This window comes from Microtus pennsylvanicus, chromosome 5 (genome assembly GCF_037038515.1).
Source record: "Microtus pennsylvanicus isolate mMicPen1 chromosome 5, mMicPen1.hap1, whole genome shotgun sequence".
Taxonomy (NCBI): Eukaryota; Metazoa; Chordata; class Mammalia; order Rodentia; family Cricetidae; genus Microtus; species Microtus pennsylvanicus.
In genome coordinates, this window is record NC_134583.1 from 114,017,803 (window position 1) to 114,045,222 (window position 27,420).

Sequence of the window (27,420 nt, forward strand, 5' to 3'; positions counted from 1 at the left end):
CCCCTCTTAAGAAATATCAGCATCACAGGTTTTTATGTCTGATTCATAAATTGTCACATCCTCGTATAGCCTTAGGGAGAGGAATGCCATTCCCTGAAGATGTGGTCCAGCTATGTCCTATAATCTACCCAGGGTCTTTAATGGGGTTCTTGCCTTGAATTCCTGTCTGGGCTTCCCTCAGCAATAGACTGTAACTTGTTAGCTATATAGACCCTCAAGCCTGTGTTTTGTCCCTGCAACAGGAAGGGAAACAAGGATAAAAGTCAAGATCAAGTGTGTCCCTGTGCAGATATCAGCCATCAAATATAAAAAGAACAGACACTTCAGGCTGCAAAATAATTAATGCCACTCTTTATTAGTAAGTCTAAGACAGTGAGAGTACAGTAAAATTTTTATTCAGCCAGAACACTGCTCAATGTTCTAGCATGTGTTATTTATTAACAAAGAAATTCAAATGCTGTCTATTGATGGACTTAAGTGCATACAAAGCTTTTTTAATAGTTAAAATAACAAGGAACATTGTTACAGCTGTTAGAATGTCCAGTTTTCAGAACCTATTAATCTAATATATTTTGATTGCTGAAAAATGTTCATATATACTTATAAGCAAACCAATGCCGATAGAGAATCATTTCTACCCCAGAGGCGGTTGCCAGCCTCACGATGGGCCAATCGCCTCTCTGCTGCAGCACATCAACCTTAATGTTTAGGCCATTGCAGATCTACCCAGGAAACACCCGTCATCAGTTTCCTGATGTTCCTGAGTATTTTTCAGAGTTCAAAGAAGCTTTTCTATTCCTTGGTTTGCAACATTTCTAATGGAGGAAAGAATTCTCCCTCCAGTACCCATGCCAATTCCTACCACCAGGCCTCAGTTACCAAGTTATTCTCCCGCCCTGTGTCCTTCTTAAGTTTCCACTTAAGTTTGAAATAAATATTTATTTCAATTGTCACTATGGTAGACAGACCCCCCTTATTTTCATGCAGCTCCACCCTCGTAGGGAGAGCAGAGTTGAGAAGTCTCCCCATGTGCCTCCCGCAAGTCTGGCAATGTAATCGTCTGACTCTATTGGTTTGCACAGATATGGCCCTTCTCTTACTTTCTCTGTCCTCAGTTTCCAAATTAGGTCGCCATCTGAGTTAATGTTGCAATCGAACTCATGTTTATAGGACACTGTAAATTGATGACTGGCTGGTAAATTGGAGGAAGGATTTTGTTCATCAGCTTCTGTTGTTTTTTGTTTGTTTTTAGATCTGGAACTCACTATTCAGTTTCTATTTTGAGCTCAACTAATATTGAGCACTGTTTTGTGAGCTTTGAAATTATACAGTAAAACAAAATCCCTAGCTTCCGTGCTTTAGAAATGTGTGCTGATAGTGGCTATATAGGCATATACAATCCAAACTAACAAGATAATGTACATAATCATTAAATATTTACATGGATAATTCTCACCACCCTCCACCACCCATTCCAGGTCATGCTCAGACTAACTTCAAACTCATGGTAATCCTCCTGTCTCAGCTCCCAAGTGCTGGAATTATTGTCTTGAGCAACTGCCCCTAGCTCCTGAGTTTTTTGATGGGCACTGTTATCTATATAGAACAAGACTGTACAATTGGTAAAATAACTCAAGGATGGAAAACTCACCCATTTGAGGAATTTGGCTGCTTTGCATAAATACAGAAACAGACCCAAGGGAAGCATCCAAAGAAGGTGATGAAAGAATTGCTACCATGGGAACTATTTCTAAGAAATAAAAAGCAACCTAGGCTGTTTGCCAGGCTCTTGTGTCTATGGCTCCAACTGGTTCCTCTCTCAAAGCTCTCTCTGATCCAGCAATTCAGAAGGGTTCCTGTCCACGAAGTTGTTAATTACATTGAATGGCAACTTGGTAAGGGTTTCAGTTTCCTGCCAGCAGCAGCACTGCAGGCACCCTGTCACCCCTACTGGTCCCCATTTTCATGCAAAGATGCTGAAGGAGCAGCCTTCTCAGCATCCAGCACCCTCTCAGCTTCTTTAGCAGCTTGCTTGCCTTCTTCATGCAACTCCCGAAGAAACACCAAGATGTACAAGGCCTCAGAATCAAATTCATTTTCAGAAAGTCGCCTTAGGGCAATTCTTTGAAGTTTGTTTATCATCTTTCCTTTAGGCTTCGTCTCCTGCCTTATTTTCACACCCTCCATAAAATGATGGATGGCCTTTTCTTCACACTTCATTTGAAACAACTGGAAATTGCCATACTGTAGGTGGAGCAACTGTTTAAGGCCTGGACTGAGATCCTTCTTGAATTCCTTCTGGAAGTAATAATTGGCTTCTTCATACTGGTTTGCCATGGCATAAAGTCCAGCAAGGTAGCTACAAGAATGTTCAAGAAATTCCTTGATCTCCTCTGCTTTCCTTAAGTGGTTAACCGCCAGTTGTATTAGTTTCTGAAACCTCATTTGATTCCCATTGAATGCAGTCTCTCTTCTATGAACCATTCCAAGCACTTTTGACCTGTAGCAGCACCCGATATGGTAATGTGCATAGGCATTGTTTGGCAGGTATTCTAAAGCCTTTGTAAGCAGCTGTATAGCTCGGTCTGCGTCGTGTGTCTTGTAATAAAACTTGGCTGCACTGAGAAGCACATCTGTCGCACCTGGGGCTTTCCTTATGGCTTGTTCCACTAGTTCCCATGCTTGGTTTTCATCTTCCGTCTCAAGCCTCAGTGCCAAGAGGACTTTAAGATAAGAGTTGTTGGGAGAAAGTCTAAGGGCTCCCTTCAGAGAGTCAATGGAGTCCTGCCGTGCTGGCCAGTAGTCCAGACGGTAGCATGCAATGGCCCATCCAGAGGTGAATTCTGGGTTCTTTGGGTCCTTTTCCAGAGCCTTCTCAAAACACACCTTCACTCTCTCATGTTGGTTCTGGGTGCACTTTAAACGGGCCCACCCTTCCTCACAGTCAAGCTCAGGACTCTCGATCCTATAGGGACTGGAAAACTTCTCACAGACCCCTCTCACCTTGTCAAGATAAGCCTGTGCTTTTGAGAATTGGCCCATGTGATAATAAACCCAAGCGTAGTTTCCCCAGGTGACCAGACTTCTGATTTCTGCTTGGTCAGGATACTGTTGCTGAATGAAACGTTCAGCATCCTCTAAACACTTCAGCGCTGCCTCGTTTTGGCCTCTGAGGTGGTTGATATAGGCCTGGATGTTGCGCATCGTGGCTTTACATTCACTGTTCTGAAACTCATCCTTGTTAAACACCCTGTCCTCAAACTCATCCAAGGACTCATCTCCTGTTATCAAGTTCCAGGTGAAATGGCATTTTAGCTGCTGGAGCCTGCTCTCCAAGGATTTCTCTATGGTTGTGCTGTGGGACAGAAAAAAAAGAAACAGTCATTTGGGAGACAGCACACGTTCACCTGTCAAGGAGTGGGATCTCAGCAAATATTCCTTTCCTTCTAAAGAGAGTTCATCCAAACCTAACCAAGGCACATGCTTCCCTTTCCTTTATTTCAATATTTGTCATATGTCTGAATTACTGCATAAGGAAGTAAGAGTTTGCTCATTTTAGGCAGAAAAACTGACAGAAGGAAGTGAGTCAGTCCTAGATGGCGTTTGGGTTTCCTAGAAAGACTGTTTCTATTAGCTAGCTCCTGCCTTTGTGTTGGAGGGTCTGTGAACCGCAGTACAGCTTCAGTGTTATTCCTGGAGCTTTGTGTTTAGAGATAGTAACTGAATTTCTTCTTACAAAATCCCACCACAATTCTTCACAGACCTTGAAAGAACAATACTCAACTTCATATGGAAAAACGGAAAACCCAGAGTAGTTTCGACAATCCTGTACAAGAATGGTTCATCCAGAGGCATCACCATCCCTGACTTCAAACTCTACTATAGAGCTATAGTAATAAAAATAGCTTGGTATTGGCATAAAAACAGACATGTGGAATAATAGAATTGAATCAAAGACCCTGACATTAATCTACATACCTACGAGCACCTAATTTCTGACAAAGAAGTAAATATAGTACAATGGAAAAAGGAAATCATCTTTAACAAATGGTGCTGGTCTAATTGGATGTCAATATATATTAGATTGCAAATACATCCATATCTATTGCCATGGACAAAACTCAAGTCCAAATTGATCAAGAACCTCAACAAAAATCCAGTTACATTGAACCTGATAGAAGTGGGAAGTAGCCTTGAACTCATTGACACAGGAGACCACTCCCTAAACAAAACATCAGTAGCACAGACACAGAGAGCAAAAGTCAATAAATAGGACTTACTGAAACCGAAAGTCTTCTATAAGGCAAAAGACATGTTAAATAAGATAGTACGACAGCCCATAGAATGGGAAACGATCATCAACTCCACATCTGAGGGCTGATCTCCAAACTACAAAAAGAACTCAAGAAACTAGATATCAAAATAGAAAATAATTCAATTTAAAAAATGGGGTGATATAGGAAGCTCTTCTGTATATGTGTTGCTTTTATTGGCTAATGAATAAAGAAACTGGCTTGGCCTGATAGGGTAGAAAAGAGTGAGGTGGGGAAAACTAAACTGAATGCTGGGAGAAAGGAGGTAGAGTCAAAGAGAAGCCACGGAGCCCTACCAGAGATAGATGCCGGAACTTAATCTGGCAAGCCACAGTCTCGTGGCAAAACATAGATTAATAGAAATGGGTTGAATTAATATGTAAGAGTTAGTCAATAAGAAATTAGAGATAATGGGCCAAGCAGTGATTTAAATAATACAGTTTCTGTGTGATTATTTCAGGGCTGAGCAGTCGGGAACAAACAAGTGGCTCTCTTTATAACAATGGGGTACAAAGCTGAACAGAATTCTCAGCAGAAGAATTTCAAATGGCAGAAAAATATTGCACAACATCTTTAGCCATCAGGGAAATACAAATCAAAATGATTCTGAGATACTGTCTTATACCTATCAGAATGGCTAAGATCAAAAATACTGAGGACAGCTTATGTTCAAAAGGATTCAGAGTGAGAGGAACACTCTACTATTGCTGGTGGGAGTGTAAACTTGTACAGCTACTTTGGAAATCAGTATGCCAGTTTCTCAGAAAATTGGAATCAGTCTACCTCAAGACTCAGTAATACCACTTCTGGGCATAGGATACTCAATCATACCACAAGGATACTTGCTCAACAAAGTTCATAGCAACATTATTTGTAATAGCCAAAGCCTGGAAACAACCTAGATACCCCTCAACTGAAGAATGGATAAAGAAAATGAGTACATTTACACAATGGAGTATTACTCAAGTGTTAAAAACAATGACATCATAAAATGGAACTAGACAGTTTTTTTTTTGTAATTGCCAATCTGTCTCTCCATCCCCAGTTCAATTTTTAATATATTTTTAATGTGCCTTCTTTTAGCATCTTGAAATTTGATCACATTAGTTGTGTCTTTTATTTAAACATTTTGCTCTCTTCTGCTGTTGGATTACTCTGTAAAGTATTTATTATTAAAAGGTAGTTACTATCTTTGTTTTGAATTCTTTTTTTTTTTTTTTGCATCTTGTACTTTGCATTGGGTGCCTTTTCCCCTGCCCTCTTCTTTCTCTGTTTTGTTGCCCTCATTCCTGTCTCATGTGCAGTGTTCCCACTTTCACTTTATGTCACACGTACCCTGGCCCCTCCCTCCCCCTGCCCCGCTCTTTCATATCACATGTGCTCTGGTGCCCTCCTCCTTCCCCCTCTTTTTTATATGACATGTGCTCTGGTACCCTTCCACCGTCTCCTCTCTTTTATATCACATGTGCCCTGGTGCCTCTCCCTGTCCCCTCTCTTTAATATCATAGGTGCTCTGGTACCCTCCCTCCCCTCTGATCTCTTCTCTTTTAATGTCTCTTTTCTGTTTTCTTCTGATGCGGATTCCATTTCTAGTTCCCTGACAGCTACACACATTCATATAATTACACACATGTAAAGCTAAGATTCACAGATTAGAACAAGCAGTGTTCGCCATTCTGAGTCTGGATTTTCTTACTTAATATTTTCTAGTTCTATCCATTTTCCTTCGGATTGTATACTTTCATTTTGTTCTTTGAAAACACATTATAATTAAAATATAGCGGTGTCACTTCCCACTTTCTCTGCTTTTCCTGCAGTTTCATTTGTCTCCTCCCTCAAACTGCTCCCATGCTCTCCACTCTCAAATTAATAGCCTCTTTTTCTTTGAGCATTTTACATATTTTTGGATACATATGCAAAAAAATCTACAAATACAATCTGCTGAGTCCATCTTTTGCTGTTTGTGTGTATGTGTTTAGGGGCTGAACACTAAGTAACCAGTTAGGTAGCCCATCCCTAGGAGAGGCTAGTCCTTAATTATTTTTTAAATGGCAGAATAAAATTTCATTACATGTACCACATCTTTATTATTCATTTATCAATGTTGGACACCTAGGTTGATTCCATTTCCTTGTTTCATGAAGGAAAAAAATCTTAGTTTGCAATAAACACGGATGATCTGTAATAAGATTAAAGTCCCTTTGGGCATCTGCTCATTCGAACTACTTATATCTTATTTCCAATCATTCTTGAATTTCACACATTTTACCATCATTGGCATATTTCATCCATTAATTGTATTATATATGCTAGCAATGCCTCAAACCTTTATTTCAGAATGAAATGTAGTCTCCATGCCCTTCCCCTGTTTCTTCTTCTTACATTGGTGATGGTTCATTTTGATAGCTTACTAATACTTTCACATTCTTGTTTAATTTCCCTTTGAATTTTATTCTCTCAGATTTATAGTTTATACCAAGGATAGGATGCGTGGCTGCAGGAGAGGCTTCTAGGCATTTAGCTCCTTTCCCCCCTCAGGGTACCATTGTGACTCTTAAAGTTTTTTTTTTCATCTTTTAAGATTCCCTTCAGTCTTACCCAGAGACAGAAAAAGAAATAAGCAGGAAACAAACTAGCCCAGCAGAGAAGCCTCTGGAATGTTGTGTATTCTCACTTACTTTTTCCATGCTGTCTGTAAACCAGCTATGTATTGAAATACTACAGTTTCTGACTTGAACAATTGATAGCTAGAAAGCCACATAGAGTGACAAGGGTCATGTGTGATGGTACTGAACCTCTGTGCTACCAGACAGGAGACAGAGCTGAGAGGCAATGAGTGAGGGGAGCTCCTTCCTTCCTATTCTCTGTTTAGTTCGCAACCCTTCTGCTTTCTGAGATTAATCCAGCAATTATAAGTAAAATTCAGAAGAGGGGGAAACAGTGTTAGTAGTCTAAGTACATCTTTAACAATAAAGAAATAAAAAAAAGAACACTTATATAATATTCATATTAGATACTCTCAATTTAATTTTGCAATGGGTGGGGGCAGAGAGAGGGAGGGAGGGAGAGAGAGAGAATTCACAAGAACAATCCTCCCAGATTTTTCTAAGAAGTCCCTGTGAGATCAAACAACCCTCTCTGATGTCAGGTAGATAAGCAGATCTGGAGGAAGCCACAGGGCATCTCTATGACATAATGACAGCTGTAGAGACAGAGATGTGAAAGGTTAAAACAGGAGTGGCCTCTCTTGGGACCTTGGCTGCTTAGGATTTGCATCTGTCATCAAGGCTGACTGCATTCTCCTCACCAGCAGAGAAAGGGAGGGCATACCTCATAGTTGCTGTGCCTCTCAATTGTGTTGAAGGGCTCAGAGCGGCTGCAGGCGGCTGCAGGTGGCTGCAGGCAGCTACAGACAATCTCGTCCTCTGACTCCTAAAGAAGAGCTACAGACCCTTATATATCACCAGCAGCTGATTTCCTTTCCTGTTTCTCTGCAGCTGACCCCACAGAAGAGAAATAGAAACCAGAAAGTAAAACTGATGTCACCATTTGTGTACAAATGAGTTGAAAGAAAGCCAAGCCTTTCAGGGATTAGCTTTGTGCTGTGAGTCAGAAAGTATTGATGGCTTAGATTTGCAACAGAGAGAGTAATCAACCTGGAGAAAGAAACCTTTACCACAGCATCCGGCCTCATTATTGCCTCAATAATCCATCCTCACTCTCCTCACCCCTATGACCCACAGGCCACTGTAGGGAGCAGTTGCTGTTCCCCAGGAGCAAGGATTTTTCTCTGCTTCATTCACTAAGCTCCTTTCCTTCAAGAGTAAGGGCACACTCCGTGGCCTGGCGGAGACTTGAAATGCGGATGTTGAAGGAATGGACACACATTCTGATAGCCACCTACCTGCATTTCTAGGCTGTGGCTCCCTGAGGGAAGTAACCCCCTGCCTCTAGAGGCTTTAGTTTCTCCTGTTCTGAATTGGAAACAATACTGTTACCAGATCACCATGGTGATGGGAGGATGAAGTGGGTGAATGAGTGAAATGTTCCAGAATCATGCCTGGCACCTAGGAACTAGTGTAATTAGTAACCAAAATCATTAACTGGAAACGAGAAGGGGCAAACTTTGGATATTTGCTTTTTCAGAGCCCAAAATAGTCTGACATTCCATGACCTGTCATGATCACTAACAATATGGAGGCAAATCATGTTTAGGGCACTCTATGTACCCCTGGCTCCCTTGGGACCCGCCCTCTGGGGCAGCATGTGCAAACCCAGGTGTTCAGCAGCTCTCACTGTGATAAAGAGAAATGTGCTGGCCTTGCCTTTTCCTTATTTATGCTTGTGTTCGTTAATCTTGGCCGTCTGCTAGTCTTGGTAAAGCACAGGTCTGCCTCTGTCCGTGGAAGTGTTTCCAGAGACACTGGCAAATGAGAAAGCAAACAAGACGGAAAAGGCCTAACCTGAATGTCAGTAAACATGGCAGAAGAGGGGAAGCTGGCATGAGCACCCATGATGAACCCTATGTGACCACTTGAATGTTTGTAAAGTGTCCTCTCCCAAGAACATTCCACGAAGACTCACATGAAGACTTTTGTTTTTGAAACTTTGAACACTGACTTCCACCAGGAATGATCCAAGTGCCTTTCAGGCCTCAGTCCTTGAATGGGGTGTCATCACCGGTCCCTGTTTTTCTCAGGCATTCAGCAACTTGGCTTGAGCAGCCACTGGCTTTCTGGGCTCTCTACAGAAGGATGCTCTGGGACTGTACGACCTCTGATTATACAGGACCATCTAATACATCCCATAGAATAAACCCTTTGGGAAACTCTGGCCCATATACTACTCTTGAAAAGAGAAGAATTACAGAATATACAGACCCATAGGTCAAAAGGTCATAACACAATTTCCCGACGTGTTTTCTGGGTCACACCAAGACCCACTACTAAAAGTAGATTCTCACTTCTGTCCTCGCTGACAAATCAAAATGTTTAAAATGATTTTCCACATGAACTTCAGCAGTTAATGTAGCAGTGAACTAGCTTGGCATCTTTGTCTCCTTCCTCAGAACATACTTTAGTTTGATTAAATGTCTTTCCTGAAAGTCCATGTCCCAAAATCTTGGTTGCCAGATGATGCTACTAATGGGTCCAATGACAGCAATTAGGTCATTGATGGCATGCCTCTGAAAGGAATTTGGGGGTACTAGCCTCTTCCTGTCTCATTCCTTAGGTCCTGGTTACCACGTGACAAGAGCTGCCTCTGCCCTGTTCTCTCCATTGTAATGTGCTTGCTGTAGGCCCAAGTGACCAAGTACAGAAACCTCTAACACTGCGAGCCAAGATAAATCTTTTCTCTTTTTATGTTAGTTGCCTCAGGTATTTTGTTATAATTACAGAAATTTAACTAACACAGAAATAAACTCAGCATTATTTCTTTTGCTGTGGTTCAAATGTATCCCCTGAAGTTCCTGTGAGAAACTTGATCCCCATGTGCCAATGTAGTGAATGGGGCACCTCGTGGGTTGTAGGATGCTGAGTCATAGGAGCCAATGACCCAGCATGAATGGACCAATACTGTTACCATGGCAGCAGGTCTCCCTAGGAGAGCAGTTGCTTCTTTCTGGCTCTTTCATCTTCTTTGCTTTTCTACCTTGAGATTGCCCACCAGGAAAGCACTTGACACTCCCTCATCTCCTACATCCTGGCTTCTTAACTGTGGGGAAGCCAAACTTCTCTGCATTATGCATTACCCACTCCATGGCATTCTGATAGAAAAGATGAAAGAAATAAGAGTCTTCTTTTTCAAAAATAAAAAAAAGTGTGTTTTGGGGAAAGAGAGAGAGAGAGAGAGAGAGAGAGAGAGAGAGAGAGAGAGAGAGAGAGAGAGAGGAGAATCTAGAAAACAGAGAGAAGGGAAAAGACTTCCCGTGACCAGCACCATGGAAATGGGAGAACAGGAAATAATAGTGGAGACATCAAGATATAACATAGTAAAGGAAGCAATAGAGAGTAAGGGAATAAGAGAGAGAGAGCAAATGGCAAGAGTTAGAGGGAGGTAGGTAGGTAGATAGATAGATAGATAGATAGATAGATAGATAGATAGATAGATAGATAGACAGATGAGTACAGTGAGACAAGACGAGCAGAGAATAATGGCAATAGCCAAGTTATAAGAAGGATGAGTAGCTGTCAGGAGGGAAACCTGTCAGGTGGAAGTTTAGAGTAGAAGAGGGGATGAGAAAGGCAAGGATATTTGCATGAACTTTGAAATTTATAACAGGTGATAACTGTGATAGTGATGGTTTTTAGAGACCAGCATGAGCTTTGATACGCTGATGGTGTTGTGGGTAGCCATATGCCCCTCCTATCAGGTGAGGGAAATGACTGCTTTTTGGCAGATAGACACTGGTTTCACAAGTTTCTGAGGAATTCCAATTTTATCTGACTACCAGAAATCCTCCTATAGTCTCTCCACTCCCCTAATGATAGACAATTAAGTTGACCTCATTTCTTGGTTCTAGTGACCAGTGTTGTCTTTAGCATGGAAGGGCAGATGTTTCTTTTTACCGAAAAAAAGAAAGAAAGAAAGAAAGAAAGAAAGAAAGAAAGAAAGAAAGAAAGAAAGAAAGAAATATTAGGACCAGCAGTAGTAGTGCATGCCTTTAATGCCTGTACTTGGGATGCAGAAGCAGGTAGACCTCTGAGTTAGAGGCCAGCCTCATCTACAAAGTGAGATTCAAGGCAACCAAGGCTACACAAAGAAACCTGTCTCAAAAAGAAAAAGAAGAAGAGGAGGAAGAGGAGGGGGAGGAGAAAAGGAAGAGGGGGGAGAAAAGGAGGAGGGGGGAGAGGAATAGTGGGGAGAAATAGGGGGTAGAAGAACAGAAGAAAGGAAAGAGGGAAGGAAGAAGGGAGGAAGGAAGGAAAGAAGGAAGGAAGGAAGGAAGGAAGGAAGATTGAAGGACTCTGTGGTTAAGAGCATTTGCTGCTCTTTCAGAGGACTGGAATTCAGGTCTCAGCACCCAAATTGGGCAGCTCACAGCCTGTAACTCCAGATCCTGGACATCTGGCTCCCTTAATCTGGCCTCACACATATGTGACATATGCACAGACACACATGTACACATAATAAAAAATAAATTTAAAAAAACACTGAGGTTTAAAAACAAAACAGCAAGTAGACAGGAGTGGATAGGTGTGGGCACCACCTAACCAAGCTTGGCTTCTCTAGAGGCTTTTCCTAACATTTGGGGTTTCAGAGATAAAGATTCTAGCTTATCAACTCACTGGGATTCCTCAGAGAAGAACATCTATATCCCGGCCAAAGCTCATAACAATGTATGCTACCTTCAAATAATATAATGATCCAACTCTTTGCCAAGCAAAACACAGAAACAAGAGCGTGTGAGGCTCTGTCCGCTGAGCTTGCACCCTAGCTGATGGAAAGGGGGTGTGGCTGCAGAGTGGAGCGGACTTGCCCTTCTCTTTGCTCACATCAGCCATGCGCCTCTGGCCTCACTCAGGCCACTTTATGCCTGAGCTTCTGCTCATGTCTACTGCAAACAGGCTGCTCACTCTGGAAATGTCATGGACTAAACACCTCTGAATTAACAGCAAACTCTTTCTCCTCTCCATTAAACATATTGAGCGTTTAAGTAGCTATCAAAATCCAGAATTCTGGGGAAACGTTGAGGTTTTCATAGATACTGGATTCAACTTCAAAGAATCATTAAAAAAAAAAAAATAATAATAAGGTAGGTGTTACCTACTGGTCATGGACTGTTGATTGCAGGCAGTCTGTTCCGGAGCCTTCTCCCCATTGGTTCAGGGGAGAGAGCAAGAAAGCCAATCCCTGCTTGCTTTGAGCTTCCCTGCAGGGGGAAAGCCACAGGCTTAAGTTTCACTTTCCACCTTCAGCTTCGGTTTCCTGCTGCTGGCTGGAGCACCGGAGGACAGCCCACAGAGCTGTTGCCCAGCACAGCACAGCCGAGAATCCAGTGGGTGTGAAAGTCCACAGCAGAGCAGAGCATCAAGGAGGGATCCTGAGGAGTCCTGTCCCGGTGAAAGTCCAGAGCCACCTTCACAGCCACCATGGGGTAAGGATTTCCCTGCTCTGCAGTTTGAATGAACCTAGGACACAGACATTTGCTTGTGAGCAAGTTTAACTGAGTCTGCTTATATTCCTTTGCTCTGTCCTCTGGCATCTCTTCCTACTACTGAAAAGGGAAAAGGACACTAATTGTCCTGAGGGTCCTGGGATTTTGTTTAATGAGAGTGCTGTTGGCACCCAGGATGGGTGACAGGAAGCTTGATTTAGTTTTTAAGGCTGTCTCATACATGTGGTTCAAAATACCTAGGGGAGAATTTAGCATGAACATATCTCATAGAGACAGATGATTACCTATGAGTGCCAGGTGCGTTGTTACCCATCCCAGGTTGGTTTAACCAGTGCACAGAACACATTCTTTTTTAATCTTCCAGGATTAAGAAACAAAAAATATGGAAATACAATTTCTTCTGACAAGAGGTATTTTAGTGCCCTCCCAACCACAAGAAACTCAGTATACACGGACATATATTATACATGAAACTATATGTACGTATAGTATATATATTCAATACATGTGTGATATATATTATTATATATCCAAGAAATACTAGGCACTGAGTGGAGTCTTCTTTATGTGAATGGCTCTGATTTTTTTATGTTTGAAATTGCCTTTTGGGTTTAAAGTGCCAGTCAGTGGAGTTCTTTTTCATGGACTCTAGGACTTCATTGAGCATCTCTTGACTTGGGCAATTACTCTTCTGTCTTTGTACAAAGGATCATCAATAGTATGTGAGGATGCAGGAGACGGAGAACAGCTGTTGTCTGATGAGACAGAATACAGAAATCACAGTGGTAGAAAAGTGTGGATCCCAAGGAACTAGAGGGCAATAAACTGGAGAGGACCAGTCAGGTGACAGTCATGGTCATGGGGTCAATATTCCAATCCATGCCTGGGTCTAGAGTCCCCATGACTCTAGCAGGTGGCTAGAACTGGTTTGCAAATGAGTGCCTGCAGTGTGAGAAAGGCTGGAGATCTCCAAGTGCACAGGGGAGGCTGGATGCTGAGATCTCCAAGTGCACAGGGGAGGCTGGATGCTGAGATCTCCAAGTGCACAGGGGAGGCTGGATGCTGAGATCTCCAAGTGCACAGGGGAGGCTGGATGCTGAGATCTCCAAGTGCACAGGGGAGGCTGGATGCTGAGATCTCCAAGTGCACAGGGGAGGCTGGATGCTGAGAACTCCAAGTGCATGTGCACAGTGGGATCCAGGTTGTTCTCTGTCCCAGTTGCTCACGCAAATGGCGGCTGCCTCTGTGCTGCTCAGCTTTCCTGCTGCAAGTGCTTGTGCACAAGTGCATGTGCCTCCCCCTTGGGGCACAGCTCCCCACAAGGATCCTTGGGGGCCTCCCAGTCAAGGCAGTTCTCCCTAGACAGCTGGTGTCCAGTTGTCAGAATGCTCTTAGCTGCCCTGCCAATGTCTTTATTTCCCATAATGTGAGGACAAAATCTCTAACTCCAGCTGTGGGCTGCTGTAGGCAGGGAAAGCAAATTCAAGCAGGATTGAATCGGATGTCGCCGGGGCCATGACTAATTTTCCTACAGAAATCTGTCCATCATTCCTAAGTGCTCTGGAAAGAAGGGATAACCATGCATTAAGTTATTTGGGAGGGAGACAGAGACAAACAGGCAGAGACAGACACAGAGAGAACAGAAATTGCTTATGCTTTTGTCTCTTTCTAGCCTGGCTCATCGAATGTTACAGGTTAAGATCTGAGTCCAGGCGGGCACAGCTTCCAGGCATTCCCAGATACACTTTTCAGATATCCAAGTCATTGTGTCCAACATCAGACTAGAAACAGAAATAGAGACATTTCATTACAGCAGTCTGGAATTAGAATGGAAGAGTGAGATGAGGGATAAACCCAAAGAGCACTGGACCACGAAACTCATATCCTTTACATGGCATGAACAAAGAGCACTGTCTCTTCTCCAGGTTGGTACATCATAGACATTTTGAGCATCCTCTGTCCGTTACTTGAAGCCTAGAAAAGGAAGCTCCACCAGAGTTTCTCTGCAAACAGGCTTCATTGATGGTCATTGCTGTTGCTGTCTCTTTGGTGCCCAATCTCAAGCCACTCTCCATAAGATCTGAAATGTCATAAGAAAGGAGGGGGAAGCATCACAATTGCTTCCCTAGGAGATTTAAAATAGTGCAGGGCAGATTACTCAGTGGGTAAAGGTCTTGCCAAGCAAGCATGAGGATTGCAACCCCAGTGCTGTTACTGAGAGAAGAACAAGAAACCACTGTCTGTCCTTCCCAAAAAACAAGCAGGTGAAGCCGAGTGTAAAATGCTGTCCTCTGACCTTCATATGCATGCCTTGGCTATAGGACACCTTGCACACACACACACAAACAGACACACACACACATGCATGCATGCACAATGTAAATGTCACATGAAAAGAAGTACTGAGGAAACAATTTTGGCCAAACATCACGTCATTTCAATCATCGTCCTTGTCCTATTCCATGCACTAGATGGTCCTCAAGTCAATAATGTTCAGGGAACTTCTGCATTTAAAACTTGTGTCATGCAGAAGAAATAGGATTTGAGCTAGAGAAAAGGTTTGTAGACTAAGGTGACTTTAATCCAGGACCCACTGAGCCAACGCTCACAGTCACACAAAGCTTCCATTGAGTCAGTGGTACTATGTTCTGCACTTCCAGTCTGCAGAACTGATGCTAATGTACCACAGAAGGGGATTTCAGAAAGATTCACTGTGGGATTATTAGTGGGAACTTCACTGAAAGAAGAAGACAAGGTTTCTATAGTTCAGTGGCTTTCAACCTCTGGCTCACGCTCCATCTGGGGTCACAGATGGAGCATGACCCCAGATTTACATTATGATTCATAACAGTAGCAAAATTACAGTTATAAGCTGGCAACAAAATTATTTTATGGTTGGGGGTCACTACAAGATGAAGAACTGTTAAAAAATGGTTGCAGCATTAGGAAGGTTAGAAAACACTATGGTTTAGCAGAAGTGGAACCTGGAAGAGGAGGCCATCAATAGTGCCTAGTGTAATCTTCATAGCATTTATAGATGGAGGCATGGGGTACAAGTGAGCTAACCTGATCCATGAGGTATCTAGATGACTGTTTCCACTGGCCTACTTTGATGACTGTCTGTTTCCATTAACTCAGCCTTTTGGTCAGGATGCTAGTTTGATCTATTATGGGTAATACAAGATAACACAACTGTATTCTACTATGTTTGGCATTGTAGATGTCAAATGAAAAGATGAACTAATGTAATAAAAACGCAGAAGTTAGAAATTGAGATAAAAACCTGAAAGATACCAAGAAAACTGAGTAATTGACTGACCCTCTCTCCACCTTTTCCAGACTCTCAAGCCCTGAAAACTCCTCCCCCCCAAACCTCCAAAGGTTGGAAGTGTTTTTTCCAGTCCTCTCGAGCCACACTGCAATGACTTTTCCTCAATATGGAGTGTTGAACCCTATTTAGGTCAGTTCAGGTGGCAGGCACTTGTGCACATTGTCCTCCAAGACATAAGAAAAAGGGAATAGTTTTGTAGAGTTTTAAACCATAGACAGGAGTCTGACACGTATGCTCGTGTGTCTATACTTGTGCAACCATGTCCAGTTTCAACAGAAAGGAGTAACTTGCAGCCTAAGTCTGTAAGTACACGTACATGGACGTACATGGTCAAGGAGACTCTGACAGTTGTAGTAAGTGGAGCTGAGGAATCGATGTAAAAACAGATATCAAGAAATTCTAAATGGGCAAAATGTTAGATTTCTAGGAAATAAGCAAGAATGTTGTAAAATGTGCTTTGCATGGTGTCAGATTCTGCCTAGGTCTCACATAACCAATCTTCTTGCTTCCTTCTCACAGAGAGAATGCTGGTGCTGATCAGGTCAAGGAGAATCTCCTTCAGCTGAGCTGTCACTTCACGTGGAGCTTGCTGTTTGAAGACGCTGACATACCTGATTTGGAAATGAGAATCTCAGAGCAGGTAGAGTTTCTAGACATCAAGGGGCCAGTGGGGATGCACAACCTCCTGGCCTACGTGAGACACCTGAAAGGCCAGCATGAGGAAGCCCTGCAGAGCCTGAGAGAAGCAGAAGTCTTGATCCAGGAAGAGCCACTGGGCAAGAGAAGTGTGGTGACCTGGGGCAACTGTGCCTGGGTGCATTACCACATGGGCAGCTTTGCAGAAGCCCAGAGCTACCTGGACAAGGTGGAGAATACTTGCAAGGACTTTGCAAGTCCCTTCCGCTACAGGATGGAGTGTGCCGAGATGGACTGTGAGGAAGGCTGGGCCTTGCTGAAGTGTGGAAGACGGAATTATAGACGAGCCATAGAATGCTTTGCAAAAGCTCTGGAAGCTGAACCTGAAAACCCCGAATACAGCATTGGCTATGCAGTCACCGCCTATCGTGAATACTTCGATGACAATAAAATGTCTCTGGGACCCCTAAGGAAGGCTGTCATGTTAAATCCAGCAAATCCATATATTAAAGTTTATCTTGCCCTGAAACTTCAGGATATAGGAGAAAGAGAAGAAGCAGAAAGACACATTGAAGAAGCCCTCAGCAGCACATCCTGTCAAACCTATGTCTTTCGTTATGCAGCCAAGTATTACCGAAGGAAAGGCTGCATAGACAAAGCTCTCCAACTCCTACACAAGGCCTTGCAGACATCACCTGAGTCTGGCTACCTGCATTACCAAATTGGGCTCTGTTACAAGAAACAAATGACCCAACTGAAAACATCCAGAACCAAACATCCCAGTAGGCAGAGCAATATGAAGAAAATGGCACAACGGGCCATCTCTGAATTCCAGAAGACTGTGGAACTGAGGCCCACGTTTGAGATGGCTTACGTTTGCATGGCTGAAGCGCAGGCAGAAATTCACCAATATGAAGAAGCTGAGGCAAATTTCCAGATAGCACTGAACATGCAGAACCTTGTGGGTCACATAGAGCAGGACATTCATTTCCGCTATGGCCGTTACCAGCAATATCATCAAAAATCAGAAGACAAGGCGATCACCCACTACTTAAAAGGTCTAAAAATAGAGGAAACATCCTATGCCCAGAGGGAACTACTCAAAGCTTTGAATACAGTAGCTAACAAACGGGTTCGGCAGAATGTTCGACTTGTGGAGAGCACCAGCCTTCTTGGGTTAGTCCACAAACTGAAAGGGAACATGACCGAGGCCCAGCTGTACTATAAGAAGGCTCTGAGGCTCACTGGGGAGATGAACCCTGAGTTCTGAATGCAGCTCACCTCTGTGAAGATAATGTACTCATCACTGAGATTCCATCCCTCCTAACTGACTGCTTTCCCCAGAACTGCAATCTTGCTGGAATTCAAGTACCTAAATGCATTGGCTCCTGCCACCTCTTTCTCACCCTCACTTCTGTCCCCACTACACCTGCTCACTTAGTGGTGGCCTGGACTGACTCCTGCTGTTCTCAATGCTTCAAGCCCTGTCACAAACCTTTTTCTTTATCTGTGCTGTGAGAAAGTCTTCATCATCTGCCTGCCAGTGTGCTGGACAAAGAAGTCTTCTCCAATCAGGATTTATTTTAGGTCGTCAGAAACTCTTACTATAGTACAACCTCAGAGCAAAAGAGATGAGCGAAGGAGAGAGTTTGAAAGCAGAGGAGGTCTCACAGTCCTAGGCATTTAGAAGAACCAAGAAGACTTTCAGCTTATTGGGGAAATACAAGGAAAGTCCTTTTTAGGTGGCATAGCCTAAAAATTATATAAATACCTTCATTCAATAGTTGTATGCTAAAAATATCGTTAAAGCAAATGCAATAACAAATTTGTTATATTTTGTTGATGACATTCTAAAAGATGTGATTGTCTATTTGCATAGTATCTTGGATATCTTTTATTCTCAGCTTGATACTTTTTGGAGTCATCTGGAAAGAACTGTCTCCATCAGGATGACATGGGCATATTGTACAATTTTGTCTTGATGTGAGTGGTTTCATCCCTAGGCATGTGGTCCTGGTCTGTATAAGATATCTAACGTACATTTACTAATAAGTAAACCAGCAGGCAGAATTCTTCCATGATTTCTATTCAATTTCTGCCTTGACTTCTTCCCCTGAGTTTCTTCAGTGATGGATTGTGATCTTTAAGTCAAATAAACCTTTTTCCCCAAGTTGTTTTTGGATGTGGTGTTCATCACAGCAATAGAATACATAAGGTCATGAAACAGCAACAGCAATGAATGGAATGATAGCAGCCATGGAGAAAAAGAAGATATACGCATATAAACACTCCCCGGTGGTTGAGTGTGTGTGCATGTGTGTGTGTGTGCGTGTGCATATGTGTGTGAAAATGAGAGCTAATTGTTTACTTCCATATGTCATGAATTGTAAGGGTGATTAATGTCACCATTATCCCTAAGGGTTGGCATTTATGAATGCCAGAATCTGATGCTAGGGACAGGCTTATCTGGGTCATTCACCCAACACCTGAGAAACGCACAGCTGAAAACTGTTTTCAGATTTACACACGATAAGGCAAGAACATGTTTATTAAGTACAAGCATAGGAAATAACTCGTGTACTCCCAGAAGGCTCATGTCACGGTTGACTACTAAGTCTACAAATGAAGTGGGAGAGATACCATGGTACTAGGAAGGGAGAGAGGGTGGGTCCTGAAAACGTTACTAACCAGCCAGTCTGAGAAGATAGCACACCTCTCTTTCTAGGACCGTTTTCCTCTTGCTCCAAGGGAAACTTCTGCATGATTTCTCAAAGAAAGATACTCAGGTTAAAGAGGGAGGCCCCTCGTGTTTCTGTTTCAAACAGGATTATTTTGAAGGGTGAGTATCTTCTCTCCTTCACATAGATCCGCAGAACTGAGGTCTTCAGCAGGATCCGAAGACATTAGTAATAAAAGGTGTCTGCTCATAGTGAAGTGGCTGATGGCTGATGTTTTGTATAGTTTATAAGGTGGATTTCCAGACATCTCCCTTTCATTTGAGAATTTTTCCATAACATGTAACTAGGAGGAGCTTAGGATGGGTGAGCTTGTGTGTTCCTGGCTAACATTAGTGTAGAGTTAAAGACTGTGTGTTCCTGGCTAACAGTGTAGAGTTAATCTATAGAGCACAGATATCAGGGGACACTGAATCCTTAAGGAATGAAGCCTTAGTCTTACAAGGAGGAATTTCTGAGAATGGGGCCTCCATGGTAGGAAGGCTTATTAATATTTTGAATCATATATAACCTTAAAAAAAAGCCAGGATCTTAGCTGGACAGTGGTGGAGCATGCCTTTAACCCTAGCACTCAGGAAGCAGAGAAAGGTGCATCTCTCTGAGTTCAAGGCCAGCCTGATCTTACAGAATGAGTTCCAGGATAGTCAGGGCTACACACAGAGAAACACTGTCTTGAAAAAGACAAAACAAAAGCGAAAACAGGGTCTTGCTATGTAGCTTGGGTTAGCCTTGAACTTGCATTCCTGCCTCAGCCTCCAGAGTCCTGGGTTAAAGGAAAGGAAGGGATGTAAAGACATACATGTCTCGCTTCATACACAGTTCACATTTTGTTTTAGTATTTACTGTGTGTGTGTGCTTGCACACATATGAGCATTCCATGACATGCATGTGGAGGTCAGAAGACAATTTTCAATTGGCTGTTATCTTCCACCCTGTAAGGACAGAGTCTCTCATTTATGCTGCTAGGAAGTATAACCCAGGATAAATTCCCTACAAGTTTCAGGCCACATCTGCTTTTCCTTACTCCCATCTTGCTTTAGGATCACTGAGGTTACAGATCTGTGCCACTATACCTAGCTCTTGGGCTTTCACAGCTATTTTTTTTAAAGATTTATTTATTTATTTATTTATTAAGTATACAGTGGTATGTCCCTGAAGGCAAGAAGAGGGCACCAGATCATAGATGGTTGTGAGCTACCATGTGGTTGCTGGGAATTGAACTCAGGACCTTTGTAAATGCAGCCAGTGCCCTTCACCTCTGAACCATCTCTCTAACCCCCAAAGCTATGTTTTTAGCCCCCACCACTGTGCCACCCACACCAGGGAGCACCTCTTTTCCTCATACTTATTAGGAGTATTTTCAGCTGTTTGGGGTTTCATTTGCTCTTCTTTCTCCCCTCAGAGTATAATCTGTCCTTTGTTATCCAGATTCACAGAATTGGGTGGAGGAGACTTTTAATCTTTTGGGCTAAGTCCCAGAGTAAATACTGCACTTACGAGTCACTTACAGTTTGGACCAGAGAAAAACATAGAAACTGGAGTCAACAGAAGAACATTGTATAGGTATATGGAAGTAAAACCATGAAAAAGTAAATGAAATTTAGTACTATTTCTCTGTGAGGAAAAGCAATACAGCACTGAAGCCTTTGTGCCTTAATCCTGCCACACACGCACGCACACACACACTTACTTTATTTTTAAAGATTTATTCATTTTTATTTGATGTATCTGTGTGCTTGCCTGCATGTACATACGTGGACCACACATGCTCTTGGTGTTTGCAAAGCCCCAAGGAGGTCGTCAGCTCCCCTGAGACTGGAGTTACAGAGGGTTGTGAGCTACCATGTGGGTGCTAGGAACTGAACGCGGGTCCTCTGCACTCAAGCAGCAAGCACTCTTAACCACTGAGTCATGCCCCTAGACCTCAAGCAGCATCTTTTAAATCGTGAAACCCACTCACAGGTTTCTGAAGCGTGAATCATTGCCGGATGCCTAGACAATATCACTCCTAACCTCGAAGTCCTGAAAGAATCGGTATTCATCTAAATCGGCTTCATTTTGCGAAGTCCTGAAAGAATCGGTATTCATCTAAATCGGCTTCATTTTGTTTTGTTTTGTTTTTTCCCTTTGATTTGTATTTGATGTGGACGAATGTTTTTTTTTTGGTTTTTTTGGCATTTAAATATTTATTGATCATATTGCTCTTAAAGTGTTTCTTTTTTTAATTTATTTATTTATTAAGGATTTCTGCCTCCTCCCCGCAACCGCCTCCCATTTCCCTCCCCCTCCCCCAATCAAGTCACCCTCCCTCATCTGCTCGAAGAGCAATCAGGGTTCCCTGACCTGTGGGAAGCCCAAGGACCGCCCACCTCTATCCAGGTCTCCTAAGGTGAGCATCCAAACTGCCTAGGCTCCCCCAAAGCCAGTACGTGCAATAGGATCAAAAACCCACTGCGATTGTTCTTGAGTTCTCAGTATTCCTCATTGTCCTCTATGTTCAGCTAGTCCGGATTTATCCCATGCTTTTTCAGACCCAGGCCAGCTGGCCTTGGTGAGTTCCCGATAGAACATCCCCATTGTCTCAGTGTGTGGGTGCACCCCTCGCGGTCCTGAGTTCCTTGCTCGTGCTCCGTCTCCTTCTGCTCCTGATTTGGACCTTGAGATTTCTGTCCCGTGCTCCTCTGTCTCCTTTTGCCTGCAAGTAAGAACGTCTGTGTAGCACATTATGTGCAGTACCCATGGAGCCAGAAGAGGAGGTCAGCGTCCCTGGGGGTGGAGTGACAGACAGCTGGGAGCTGCCATGGAGATGCTGAAAATCAAACCCTGGTCCTGTGGAAGAGCAACCACTGCTGAGCCGTTTCTCCAGTTCCTAAATCAAGCCTTTTTTTTTTTGCTTGTTTGTTAATTAGTTAATTAATTAATTTATTTTACATCTCAGCCTCAGTTTCAAGATTTTATTTGGAAGTCCTGGAGGTATTATAGGATGACTGTCAGGGACAAATTAAATCACTATTTAAAAATTTTTGTAAAACCAGCTAGGTGGGTGCCCTTCTGAGCTTCCCGCTATAATATTATTTCAAATGTGTAGTCCTATGTGGTGTCTTTAGTTCAATATGCATAAGTAGTAAGTTTCTAGTCCTTCCTAGCACGCTTTTTACCCTGAGTTCAGGTTTTACTTTTTATAAAATTTTGAAGATGGTAATTCTTAAATTTGTTGCTTTCTTCCCACAGGGGATTATTTATAACTGTAAAGAATGTTCTGGAAGAGCCTGCTGATCTTATTGTCCTGAGGAAAGGGTTTAGCAATCATTTAGTTTGCCTGGGAGGGGTTTGCCATGCAAAGACAGCTGCATTTTAAAGTGGTCTCGCCTGGCTGACCTTGCAAACACTAATGAAAGGACCATCTTGCGGTCCCCACAAAAATCCTGAAGGAAATTTAAACGGGTTGGACCAAATCTGTAGGAGCCCCAAGGCCTCCCTAGTCCTAATCCAAGCTTTCTTCCATCCCTAACATTTCGAAAACAGGTCTTTTATTGAGAACTTCCCATTGTTTGGGGAGGGTAAAGGTAATCTGCTTGGTCAGTTCTTCTGGAGAGATATAAACATCTACTCATGTCAAATAAGGCACTATCATCAGAGCCAAGAGTCTATTTAGAGAGCTGTTGAAGTTACTGGGGTACCTACAGGAGTGGGAGTGACTCAAAGGAACACCCCAGCATGAAGAACAACTCACCAAAGTTGCTTCTGTGGGCCTGCCTGCATCATTTGCCATCAGCACCACTGGGGCACTTATGTAACCTCAGAGGCAGGCCTCTCCAATCTCCAAGCACTCCGAGTTGCTTCTGAGTCTTCTGAATGCCCCTCCTTTGTCTATGGGAAACTACAAAGCATGGCTGTCCGTCTAAAGGCCATCTTCCTTAGGGTGCACTCAGTTTTTCCTGATCCATACTCACCTTTTGCCTGGGCCTTCTTCCTTTCCTTCCAGGTGCCAGGGCAAAGGACGCCACCAGCATTTGATTTCTGGCTTTCAGCATTGCTCTTCGTTGTGAAAAAACTTATGTATGGCAGCTACTAGTTTAAAGAAGCTCGTTCTTTCTGGGGTGAGCATCAATTGTCATCATCTCCTTCATTTATCTCATTTCATTTATGTTAGGGTAGTTTGCCCTAACAGTCATATTTATCATATTTTAATCATATGGTCTTCCTGGCTCTACAGCTGTACAATAGCGGTAAGCGCGGTAAGATTTCTCTCTACATTCGAGAGTCTCAATAGGCATCTTTCAAGACCTCTTCTACTTCATTAAGATCTTTGTTTGGGGAGTCTCACGATCCTACCAGAATAAATAGGGTAACCATTTAGTCGAGCTTTCCCATCTGCTTTATTTGGGTCCTATTTTGTGTCATCATCTCCCTCCTATCCAGACTTTCTATGAGGAAATGAAGAAAAGGTATTGCTTGGCCTCCAAACCATCAGAGGACTCAACGATCTTCCCATAGCACCATAATGTATCATAAAAGAATACACTTAAGGAAATTCCTTAATCTTTTTCTCTTACAATAAAAATATAATTAAACATGCTGTAATAATTAAGTCAACCTTTCTCAAACCCCAAGGCATATTACGGCCAGGCTACAATGCCACAAAATATTATCTATTTATTGGCCACAATAAATCAGACTGTTTTCCTAGACTTAGTACCAGGGGACCCCCACTAAGAAAAGATAACACATTCCCCAATTTGACAAGTTGAAAAAAAAATCACAACCACATAGAATGCATTAGTTATTTTGGTGCCCCGATAACAAAACACCTGCCAGGAGCAACTTGAGGGAGGAAGGGTTTATTTTGGATCAGAGGGAAGAGTCCCTCCTGACGGGATTGGTATGATGTGACCTCAAGGGGTGGCAAACAGAAACAAAGAGACAGAGTCTCTGATCAGTGACTCCTAGACTAATCAGGCTACCCAACTTCCCAAAACAGTACCACCAACTGGGAGGGAACAGGGCGATCAAATATGTGATCCAGTCAGAAGCATTTCACAAGCAAGCCATCACACAGGCTAAATGTACTCAAGGAAGGGAAGATAAATAACAGTCTCTCTCTCTCTCTCTCTCTCTCTCTCTCTCTCTCTCTCTCTCTCTCTCTCTCTCTCATACACACACACACACACACACAGCAGAAACAGAAGTCTGGCAGCAAATTTTAAGGTAAAAGTCCTACAATCATTCCATCTCCTAGAACATTCTCTAAAATATTCAAGCCATTACTTGTCTTCTCTTGGAGTATGTCCCTATGCAGAGTGGGGAAAGGGGTGCTAGACAGTACGTTTGGAGGGAACACGGTTCCTACCCTTTCCCATAGCTCTTTCTTAGCCCACCACTTAGATCACACTGAGAGGATGTGATCGCCTCCAGCAATGTAGGACTAGAGAGTACTAAGGAAGGGAAGAGCTGTGAATTTCCTGCGAATTTTTGCCGTACAATGACTCTGTAAAATAGAAAACAGATCTTGGGTGGCAGGGACAGCTAGTCCTTAGGGGAAAAGCAGGCAAGAGCAAAATAAAAATCCCACTGAGAATTGGATCTCATGGGAAATGGCTCATGTAAGATTTCACTAAGGCAGAAAAACTCTCCATTCTCTGTGAGAATGGTGTGACTCTGGGGCTCACCTCGCTGCTCCTTTGGAACCTTAGCTCTGACGACACAAAGCCACGTTCGTGGGGAGGCTTGCCTCAATTCACGGAGCAAACGTGCAAGCGCCTTCACTCTTTGGAAAGGAGGAGTATCCTTATCACCCTAGATAGCATTAGCTTTTGGTTTGGCTCAGTGGCGTAGCTACTGTGGAACCTTAGTCGCCGGCTAATCTAAGCAAACTAAAAACCAAAAACCAGCTGGCGTGTATAACCCACCTGAAAAAAATGTGTCATAAGTGGAACCAAGTGACTCCGCCCATTGGTAAAGTTGCAAGAGAATTAGTATTTATTTGTCCAAACTCAGTCTTCCATTCCTTTCATTTAGGTTCTTTCTTTCTTTTTTTTTTTTTTTTTTTTTTTGGTTTTTTGAGACAGGGTTTCTCTGTGGCTTTGGAGCCTATCCTGGAACTAGCTCTTATCAGAATGGTACTTCAAATATTATAAGGCTTTTCAAATTCTCCCTTGATTACACTGGGTTTGGCTTTCAAACACCGCAGTAAATTCCGTCGCTCACTATACCTCATCTTCTAAGAGTCCTACCATCTCTTAGCATCACCACTATAGGGACCAAGCTTTTAATAATGCAAATCTCTGGGGTTCCACACTCAAACTGTATCCAAACCATAGCACCTACCACTGGGCTGTGGCAGACACAGCTTTATACGTATTTTGTCCTCAGCCAGACCAAATGTGGGAATCACCTCCACTAAGAAGTCCCTGCTGAAGGGACTAAGTGATCCCTAATATCCCCCAACTCCACCCTTTCACATGTGCTCTCCGTGAATCTTAAAATTAGCCTGTGATCTGATTTCATTCCCTTTTCTCCCCCACCCCCACCTCCCCCCACCCCGTCCGTATTTTGCCTCCTATCTCTTCCCTGTGCTGTGCATACTCATATTTTCAATTCGGAAAATAAGCGAGGAGGATATTTCTTAAAGCCATGATTCTCCACTGAGCTGCAGAGGGCTTCAGCAAGTCCGGGCTTCTGAGGTTGGAGCAGGGATGCAAAGTGCGGGGGGGGGGGGGGGGGGGGGGTGTCGCAAATGTGAAGTACTACTGCCACCTAGAGGCTAGACACAAAAATGCAACCTGGATCTCTTTATACATACAAGACAGTTTCCCACCTTAAGAACCAATGGAAGAATGGATGAAGAAAGTATGGAATATATACATATTAGAGTACTACTCAGCAGGAAAAAACAATGACTTCCATCCCACTAAACTCAGGAACACGACAAGGCTGTCCACTCTCTCCATACCTCTTCAATATAGTGCTTGAAGTTCTAGCAATAGCAATAAGAAAACATAATGGGATCAAGGGGATTCGAATTGGAAAGGAAGAAGTGAAACTTTCGTTATTTGCAGATGATATGACAGTGTACATAAGCGACCCCCAAAACTCCACCAAAGAACTTTTACAGCTGATAAACACTTTTAGTAATGTGGCAGGATACAAGATCAACTCCAAAAAATCAGTCGCCCTCCTATACTCAAAGGATATGGAAGCAGAGAGGGAAATCAGAGAAGCTTCACCTTTCATGATAGCCACAAACAGCATAAAATATCTTGGGGTAACTCTAGCCAAGGAAGTGAAAGATCTATTTGACAAGAAATTTAAGGCATTGAAGAAAGAAATTGAAGAGGATACCAGAAAATGGAAGGACCTCCCTTGCTCTTGGATTGGGAGGATCAACATAGTAAAAATGGCAATTCTACCAAAGGCAATTTATAGATTCAATGCAATCCCCATCAAGATCCCATCAAAATTCTTCACAGATCTTGAGAGGACAATAATCAACTTTATATGAAAAAACAAAAAAACCCAGGATAGCCAAACCAATCCTATACAATAAAGGATTGTCTGGAGGCATTACCATCCCTGACTTCAAACTCTATTATAGAGCTACAGTAATGAAAACAGTGTGGTACTGGCATAAAAACAGAGAAGTCGACCAATGGAATCGTATAGAAGACCCGAATTTTAACCCACAAACCTATGATCAACTCATTTTTGATAAAGGAGCTAAAAGTATACAATGAAGACAGAAAGCATCTTCAACAAATGATGCTGGCACAACTGGATGTCAACCTGTAGAAGAATGAAAATAGACCCATATCTATCACCATGCACAAAACTTAAGTCCAAATGGATTAAAGGCCTCAGTATCAGCCCGAACACACTGAACCTGACAGAAGAGAAAGTGGGAAATACCCTACAACAGATGGGCACAGGTGATCGCTTCTTAGGTATAACCCCAGAAGCACAGGCATTAAGGGCAACTTTAAATAAATGGGACCTACTAAAACTGAGAAGCTTCTGTAAAGCAAAGGACACTGTCACTAAGACAAAAAGGCAACCTACTGACTGCGAGAAGATCTTCACCAACCCCACAACAGACAAAGGTCTGATCTCCAAAATATATAGAGAACTCAAGAAACTAGACTTTAAAATGCTAATTAACCCAATTAAAAAATGGGGCACTGAACTGAACAGAGAATTCTCAACAGAAGAAGTTCAAATGGCCAAAAGACACTTAAGGTCATGCTCAACCTCCTTAGCGATCAGAGAAATGCAAATCAAAACAACTTTGAG

General features: G+C 42.8%; 2 protein-coding genes across 4 annotated transcripts; one reads left to right on the top strand and one right to left on the bottom strand.

The window, feature by feature from the left end:
* Positions 1–334: 334 nt before the first annotated feature.
* LOC142850389 (interferon-induced protein with tetratricopeptide repeats 2-like) lies at positions 335–24,906 on the bottom strand. Of its 3 annotated transcripts, none has more exons than XM_075973878.1 (2): positions 12,085–12,423; positions 335–3,355 (listed from the first exon to the last, which is right to left on the bottom strand). In XM_075973878.1, the coding sequence occupies exon 2, from the start codon at positions 3,202–3,204 to the stop codon at positions 1,948–1,950; it is 1,257 nt and encodes a 418-aa protein (XP_075829993.1). In that variant the 5' UTR covers positions 3,205–3,355; positions 12,085–12,423; the 3' UTR covers positions 335–1,947. The 3 variants fall into 3 exon arrangements, with proteins under 3 accessions (XP_075829993.1, XP_075829991.1, XP_075829992.1); XM_075973876.1 differs by lacking the exon at positions 12,085–12,423 and adding an exon at positions 7,644–7,734; XM_075973877.1 differs by lacking the exon at positions 12,085–12,423 and adding an exon at positions 24,804–24,906 and having other exon boundaries at positions 366–3,355.
* LOC142850390 (antiviral innate immune response effector IFIT1-like) lies at positions 12,225–18,563 on the top strand. The gene is made up of 2 exons (XM_075973879.1): positions 12,225–12,411; positions 16,283–18,563. Exons 1-2 carry the CDS (start codon positions 12,407–12,409, stop codon positions 17,667–17,669), a joined length of 1,392 nt encoding a protein of 463 aa, XP_075829994.1. The 5' UTR covers positions 12,225–12,406; the 3' UTR covers positions 17,670–18,563.
* Positions 24,907–27,420: the final 2,514 nt, after the last annotated feature.